At 43.0% G+C, this 8738-nt stretch overlaps 1 protein-coding gene across 1 annotated transcript; it reads right to left on the minus strand.

Moving 5' to 3' along the window:
* Window positions 1–1622: 1622 nt before the first annotated feature.
* On the minus strand, window positions 1623–3721 carry LOC119732803. Its single transcript, XM_038206410.1, has 2 exons — window positions 3550–3721; window positions 1623–2140 (listed from the first exon to the last, which is right to left on the minus strand). The coding sequence occupies exons 1-2, from the start codon at window positions 3719–3721 to the stop codon at window positions 1623–1625; spliced, it is 690 nt and encodes a 229-aa protein (XP_038062338.1).
* Between the last annotated feature and the right edge of the window lie 5017 nt (window positions 3722–8738).

Below are 8738 nucleotides of genomic sequence, written 5' to 3' on the forward strand. Positions count from 1 at the left end.
AGCCTTGCGCATCATTTGACAACAAAACACATACAAATCGGACGAGGGGTTGTCCGGCGCTACGCGCCGTGAAAACTGAATTTCCCCTCATACGTCGTGTACAGACCAGAATTGCCATTAGTACATTATGAATGATTAATTAGCCATAATTCCAAAACCCCTTGACCTTTAGTCATGAATTTTCTTGGGTATGGTCATGAAGAGTTGCTCTATGCATGTACCGAGTTTCAAAATGTTTCGTCACTCGATGGCCGAGATCTTGGGGGGGGGGGGGAAGGGGGCGGAGTCAGCCCCCCCCCCGGCAGAGGGGTGGTCAAAAAAACCAGTTCTTTTAGGGTTAAGAAAACACGGAGAAAAAAAAAAAATTACTCCCACTGTTAACACTCTTTCAACCCAAATGTTTATCATGATTTCATTGATGTTCCTCTTGATTTTGCGACACATAAACCTAACCCCAAAATGCCTCTAAACCTGTTTTCCAGAGAGAGAGAAACCTAGCCCTGGTTCGAATCGGATGTAGCAACGGGTACAGCTATGAACTATTCATAAAAGATGGAATTTGCGTCTGGGTGATGTACATCATTTTAAATAAAAGCATAATAATAAACGCGGGCTTGAAAGAGCGCGCGTGGTACACGTGCAACCAAAATAAGAGGACCCACCTAAAAGGTCTTGATAGATTTTGTGATCTTTGAGACTTGTATGAAGATTAACACAAACTGACACTTAAAACCTCTTTAACTGCATTAAATACACTCCATCACAAGGAGAGTAAAAAACCTCACATGTTTAAATATGGGTAGTTTGTATGACGTATGCAATATATGGGTAGTTTATGATATTAAAGGGCCATTTCTAGCCAATATCACGAAGTTGGTTTTCAAAAGTTATGTTTTGTAAAAAGATTATCCAAGGTTCAAATACGAAGTTCTCAGCTAACATAGTCGATAACCATTAAGTTTGACTACATGTGTAATGTATTTCGATAAAAGTTTCACCATCATATCTGATATTCTAATCATATCTGAAAATATGGTATTGGCAACCGTCTTATATTAAATTAAAGATAGTTATAAACTAATTACTTCCTTTAGTGTTCATTCATATTTTAGATAAAATGGGATATAGTAACTTGATAGCTTATTCGCCACTGGAAATAAGACTAGCCAAGTCACAAACGGCTGCCGTGTTAGGTGTAAAGAGAACCGAGATTTTCAACATTTTCTCCGTTGACGTAAAGTTTGCATTTCAAGGCAAAAGAAGACCCAGACAGCAAGCTGCAGGGCGTGCCACGTCTTTTTCTGTCACCCGAGTGTATGACCCACGGCTTTCGGATGGAAAAACAAAACCTTTTACTCGAAAATGTGCAGTATTGAGATAAGACCGCTTCAGGGCATATTGAGGGCGCTAATATCTTTTTGAAGGTTTTAATGTCTTGTATACATGGTTTTGAAAATGCATGACCCATCTCACACTCTGTGTGAAATTTACCTGATTCCAAAAAAATATATATCTTTGAGTAAGGTCATGCATGAGTCTCTGGTTTTCCATGGCAAAACAGCCCATTTCTCAATTAAGTAGTAGCTAACATGATGCGATGCGATGCAATGCGAGGGTGCAGCCTAGCCTACACCAACTCGGGACTTGGTCGCCGCCCTGCACTCATCCCTATTCAGCATTAGGGTCCTCAGCTCCCCTGTGTCACTGAGACCAACCGTGTCGATGTACGTGGCTCGTCTCCGCCCCCTCCTTGCAGTTCCATGAGTCGGCTCCCACAGGATGGTGTTGTGGACTGCTAGCTCTGGGTGGCGGATGTAATGGCCTGCCAGATACAGAGCCATCCCCCTCTCCCTGATCTTGTCTGAGATGTGTGGAAGGCCTCCATAAAGGTCGATGTTGCTGATGTGGTCTTTCCAGGAGACATTCAGAGCCATGCGCAACATCCTCGTGTAGACGCCATCAAGCGATTTCTCCTGCTTTACAGTAAGGGTCCACGATTCAGCTCCGTAAAGCAGTACAGACTCGACCATCGCTACAAAGAGTCGCCTCTTGAGGTCGTCATTGAGCTGGGCTTTCCACACTTTCCTCATTGAGTGGGCCGCACTCCATGCCAGAGACCTCCTGACCTTCAGCTCCTTCTCTGTTGAGTCGATGTAGGATCCGAGGTAATTAAAGTCCCCCACTACCTCAACCACTGACCCATCGCCAGGAAGGGCGGATTCAGAATACAATTTTTTGGGGGGCCCAAAAAAATTTTGGTCCCCCCAAATTTTTTTGATTCTAGATGCTCTGTAGTGCGATCTGAGGCAATTTCTGACCACTTTAACCAATGTTTTTTTTGAGGGAAAGATGGTGGTGTACTCATTGCCTGCCTTTATTGCGATGTCAGATACAAAAAAAAAATGGTTTCGTTTGGGGGGGGGGGGGGTGGCCCCCTTTGCCCCCCCGATCCGCCCTTGTAGTGGGAACAATGTGCAAAGATCAAGTTCGAGGTTATCCAATGGCGTTTTCGCAAACCAATAACCGAGAACATTGTGATTATTTCAGGCCTGTGTGGTTACCTTTGGACGTGAGATTATGCCACCCTTCTGATTTAATAATGATTAATGCATGTTTGCAGATGTTATCTCTGTTCAAGTTCTTGGTAGCCTACGTCATGTACAGTGTACGTTGTTTATGTTGGGTGCATACCTAACCATTACCCTACCCTCATCCTAAGGATTTCGGGGAACATTGGTATTTGGGAACACACAATGTTTAAATTGTGTGTACATTAACAGAGTTTTTGTTTGAGTTATAACTAATTAACACCTGTTCTCAATCTGTTTTCGCACAAAAAACCATAAAATTCAATTCAATGAACCAATTACCGAGTTCCTTGCAGGATTCTTCTGAGCTCTCGGGTTTACCGGCCCACCACACCTCCTTCCCCCATATGTCCATCCATATAACCCGAGGGTCAAGCGCCATAAAAGAACGGAAACGAGGCGGCACCCTAAGCCTTGGCTGCGCAGAGTTCAGCCAAAAGAGCCCCGTACCTTTACGAAGATGCTAACCTGGACTTCGCGGACAGCCCCATTTAGAGCTTTAAAACCGATCACGTTAGTTACTGTTGGTATTTTACGACGGGAAATTAAAGTGCTGACCGCGTGCGTAGAAAATAAAACAGGACACCACGGGGATTTGAACCAGTGACTTCTTTGGTCAAAGAACCTCAGCACCAACAAGGGCGGATCTAGAACACAATTTTTTTGGGAGGCCCAAAATATTTTTGGACCCCCCAAAAAGTGGGTCCAAAAAACTACGGCGTGGGGTTCGGGGCCCGCTTAAGGGCCCCGAATTTTGTTGGATTCTAGACGCTCTGTGGTGCGATCTGAGGCAATTTCTGACCACTTTAACCAATGTTTTTTTTTTAGGAAAAGATGGTGATGTACTCATTGCCGGCCTTTATTGCGATGTCACATAAAAAAAAAATTGGTCTCGTTTTTTTTTTTGGGGGGGGGGGGGGGCATGGCCCCCTTTGGCCCCCCTGGATCCGCCCTTGATCGCCAGTGGCGACTGTTGTGTCCTCAATGTTGAAGGCTAGCACCTTTGTCTTTTTGGCATTAATGTGGAGGCCGATGTTCATGCACTCAGATTCTACTGCAAGAAACAGCACCCGCGCTTTTTCTGCTGTGTCAGATACGAGGCCAATATCATCAGCGAAGTCGAGGTCAGTCATCATGACAGGGCCGACCCGCCTGCTTCTCCTAAAGGTGTGAGTGTGAAGCCCGGCTTCTCTTCCTTGCCGTCAATCGCTTGCCTCAGTGCATAGTCGAGGACCAGCACAAATAGAGAAGGGGGCCAGTGTGTCACCCTGCAGTACTCAAAGTAAGGAGTCTCTCTATCAGGAGAGAGCACCTTGGCGCGAGTGCCCTTGTAGCCAGCTGCAACTGCCTGGAACACCTTCTCTGGTACACCATAATTATGCACGTAGGATATGTATCATTCTCCTCTTTGCACAGTGTCGAAAGCCTTGTGGAAATCAATAAAGGTGGGCACTGCAGGTAGGCCTCACTCTTTTATGAAGGTGCCAACATGAAGGTGCCAGCTATGAACAAATATCATACGAGGAAGATAAGTTCAGTGTGTGTACGCTATAAAGATGCGCTTAAAACAATTAAGTCTAAATTAATTTAGATTGACTGTTTTACCAACAAGGTATTAGAGTTAAGTACTTGTTATATTTTGCGGCAAAGAATGCCAATTCAACCCTTCGCGTGGTAATTTTTGGCGCTGTGATATTAGACAGCTGCATGGAATCAATCACTGACACAATGTAATTTGAGCTACCCGGCCCTCAAAGTCCACCATTCACCCCAGATTAACCCCTGGTATCACTCCGGCCCTATAAACAGTCAATAAAACCAGACACTAACCTCCTCAATGCCATTTGACAGTTCCATTTTGGCCACAGGGGTGATCGAGGTAATCCCTATGTGAACAATGCATTTGTACACAAGCCTATGTAATTGCGCACAAGCACACTAGGTTTTCCCGCCAATTTCCAACCCCTCCAGTAGGATCACAAGACTTACACCCCCTCTAGTGGATGTACCATGGTCCATACTAGGATCTAGTGATAGATGACCTGGGCATGGCTACCACGTGGTTGGGACAATGAAAAACAAAGAAATGTGGAAGTCAGTTTATTCACACTGACTCCAGGTGAACCTTCAATCCATCTATGCTCCAATTTGGAGAAATACATAATAAAACTTTCCTATATTCACGGGTTTAATCTGTCTCCTACCCAGTCTCATATCACAAAACGTCAAATGTTTAAACTTGAGACTCAATTTTATCAAAATCTTATTTTTCGAGTTTCAGCTGTTTTGCCATACACAAGGTCTGCCTATAAGCATCAGTTTTGCGACGAAATGTTACGAGGAAACCGAAAATCTAAATGTACGGCGTTTGCCCCGCTATTTGTAAAGTTCAACACCTTATCTGTATATGATCTTTATAAATATAAATTGTGTGCTCTAATGTATAATTTTGAAAAAAACATACTGCCTTTGAATATTAAATCGTTTTTTGTAATGAACACAGATATTCATCATTACGACACGAGGTCGTCAAATAAGCTTCATCCTAATACAGTAAGAACATCCCTACACCTCTCAACTGTACGACACCAGGGGCCCCTCCTTTGGAATAAAATTCGATCTCTCTGCCGAATGACCTCAATTAGAGCATGTAAATTGTATTATAAAAAACTACTTCTCACTACGGCTAATATCAATGGTGATTAAGAGCAAAATCATTTCTTTGTTGCCAAGTAAAATTATTAACAACACATGTAAAGCCAAGGAGGGTAAATTTACTTCAAGTAACTTATTATTTTTTTTTTTTGGTAACATTTTGTATGAGCTCGTGAATTTAATGTAATGACATATTATTGATATATCCTATGATTATTCATGAATTGTATAACTACATGTATTCTTTGTGAAGGGGGCAGACCTAGTACAAGCTTCGGCTTCTTGTCTCTCCTCCCCATACTATTATTTCAAGTTCCGTAAAAATGTTTACCTGATGTTTATTATTTACTTAATTACCTTATAGTATGTAAATAAATAAACCTGAAACCTGAAGCCTGAAACCTGAAACCTGAAAGCTAACCCTGCCCACATCCGACGAGTTATTTATTAAACTATGCTTTGATCGATAACAGACAGAACAAACAAAGCAAGGACAGAGTTTAACTGGAATTTCCCCTGGAAATCCCGGTCGTTTGCAATAACATTCTTCTGAACCTACCGAAGGTTACTCAAGGACTATTAATAATATTACTGGAAATTCACCTGAAATTCCGCATCAGTATTTATTATTTGAGTGCGAAGTTTATTCAAGAGCAAAAGCTTAGCCTCAACAAAACCTGCCGTTTATGCTTTTAAATTATCATTAGAAAAAAAGATATAGCCTCATAAATACGTTTTAGATGAAACTTACAGAGCCCATTTGACCCTTCACATTTGCCTTGTCACGGGGTGCCCGGGACGCCGGGGAGGCATCGGGACCACGGGGCTCTCGGCCTCGGCGGAGTAACCATCCGCCGAATGGGGCGGCTGACCCAACCTCTCTCAGTCCCGGGACTAACCAGGGTAATACTCGGGGAACTAGTTTTGCATGGGTTCATATATAATAAGCACCCGATTGGGGAAAAGACCTGTTTGTTGCTTGAATTTACAACTTTGCAGTTTACTACTTTTGAGTTCGAGACCAGTTATATATATATATATATATGTGTGTTTAGAACAAGCTACCTGCTTGACAAGCATTATAATGAGAGATATGCTATCTAATACGGGCGATTCCAAATAGTGCGCCTCCAAGAGTTTGCAGCGCGTTGGCCAATCACAATGCGCGAAATCAGTCGACCTTTTCCAAACGGGCGTTGGGTCGACAGATTTTGCGCATTGTGATTGGCCAACGCGTTGCAAACTCTTGGAGGCACACTATTGGGAATCGCCCGTATTTGCGATCATGATTTAGGATGTAAGTTGCTAATGATTATGAACAAATTGATTGGATGGACATGATCATGATTTAGGATGTACATGTAAGTTGATAATGATTATTGACAAATTAATTGGATGTACAATTAAGGCGCCCGACAGGGAGAAATAAAGAGCTTGGAGGCAAGTGCAAAGAATTCTTGGATCTTGTGTCTTTGTACAAGTAAATATATAAGCTACATTTCGCTTCAAACTTCATTCGATCTTTTGTCAAAACACATGAAATGTGGCCGGTTTTAGTGTTGCACGAATCAAGTTTTGACAGTATGCGCTAGAAATAACTAGCGGAAAGAGTTCCTTTGACCGAAACCGAAATTGTTAGCACTCAGGATCAGTGGTTAGGGGATGCAGTTAACATAAGGGCTCATCAAGCCAAAGCTTGACACTAGTGATTTATGTTGGTATCGTGCACCTCGTCGTGTTTGTCTATACTATAGATTACAAGGTATGGTCTTTTCCTGTTGTCTCATAGACCAAGCAAATAAATAAACCTATCTGGGTTAAACAAACAATTGACTCCCGACAATGAGAAACCGTCCGTTGGTCTTTCTTTGTAACATACAAATACACATACACATAAATCACTTAAAAGTCCATCATTTGCAGCTATCCGAAAAGTAACTGGCGTAATTATTGTTGAAAAACATACTTGGTTGAAAGATAGTAGGGGGACTAAACTCCCTGTGAAATTATTCTTTCTGGCAAACTGTCATTTTGAACTAAATAACGAAAGAAGGCCTTTCCAACAATGCGTCTTGAGACGCACCGTAGGAAATTTAAATTAGTAGTTCGTTTTGTTATTCGGCGCAGCGTGCGCAAGCACTGACACGACGCACACGCGTGCGCGGTTGCTATAATTCGTCGGATCAGTGCGCGACATCGCGTTGCTGCAATCGGCTCAGTGAGAACGTGTCTCGGACGCTGAATTCAGCCCCCCCCCCCCCAAGGATGGGGTACGAGCCAAAAGGCCTACATACACAAATAAGCACGAGCGCCGTACGCATCTCGAGATAGCGCCCTTCGCCTTCTCAGAAAGTAGAGTACCGAAGTGAATACGTCACGCGCACAAAATGTGTGTGAATGACACGCGTGTTTCAGCCCGTAAACCGTGAACCAACTTGCGCGCGTACTCCATTCGTTTGCGCTACACTTTCTGGTTCTAAATGACGTCACACTTCGGTACTCCATAGTGGTACTATAGTGGTACGGTGTGCCACCGTGCACACCATCTGATTGATTTTAACGAGATTTCATGTAAAACGTCGGTTGTTGGCGATTACCATGCTAACGGATATTGAGGCTCGTTATCACGCATACAACCAATTAAGGCAAATCCATTCAGTACTTTTCTTGCCCTAGAGCTCAGAACAGTCATTCATCCTTCCCTCTAGGATCCGTGATCTAGTTAAACCAAACAAAGCCTCAAATGCAAACCTCTTAACACCTCATTCATCATTGCAAAGTACTAGGAGCATTATGTAATCAAAATGGTAGACCATTAAACGCATACAAATTGCCTTGTGTAATAAAAGCGGTTTCTTTTAGACCGATTTTCAAATAACTTGATGCCAAATCTAAGGTGGAAAATATGCAGACCAACTCATACCTGAGTTGTTAAAGGTATCTGAAATACTCGGTAATGAAAAATTGTGTGATTTTGTTCAAAGCTCGAACATCTTTTCAGAGCCTTTACTCTCCTGTTTTCTTTCACACCATTACAACTGTACTCGAAAATGGTGAAGTTGACTCTGAAATGACGCCATCTTTTAGCATTTTGTAAAATGCTCTCTGATGTGCGTTGTAAGATCGGGGAATGCCTAATAGGGGCGAGCTTATCCAGTTCGCATAGGAGGACGTGATAACACGCACTGGCTGTTTGTATACACAAGCACGGCTGACGGGTTAAGACTTCAAGATTGCCTCGACTCGACTCCGGGTGCCGTCTAAACATACTTTTGTACCCACACAAAGTCCGTGAAGTCTGGGACGGTCCATGGACCGTGTGTTATTCTTGAACTGGCCGTCGTGCACGGCCTATTATTCTCCAAAATACGCTCAAGTGTACAAGCATTACATTCACATTTACATTCACTGGACTTCCGAACAAAAGATGTGCACATATAAACCAGGTTGCAGCGACGTTGTGTGGACTTGCCCACGGCCACACAATGTTTCCCC

The sequence above is a fragment of the Patiria miniata genome, unplaced genomic scaffold (assembly GCF_015706575.1).
Source record: "Patiria miniata isolate m_02_andy unplaced genomic scaffold, ASM1570657v1 HiC_scaffold_1, whole genome shotgun sequence".
In the NCBI taxonomy this organism is placed as follows: Eukaryota; Metazoa; Echinodermata; class Asteroidea; order Valvatida; family Asterinidae; genus Patiria; species Patiria miniata.

Coding starts and splice junctions, on each gene's coding strand:
- LOC119732803 (XM_038206410.1), bottom strand. CDS start 3,721: ATGACTGACCTCGACTTCGCTGATGATATTGGCCTCGTATCTGACACA. Junction 2,141..3,549: donor GGACACAACAGTCGCCACTG/GCGATCAAGGGC, acceptor TCGACTCAACAG/AGAAGGAGCTGAAGGTCAGG.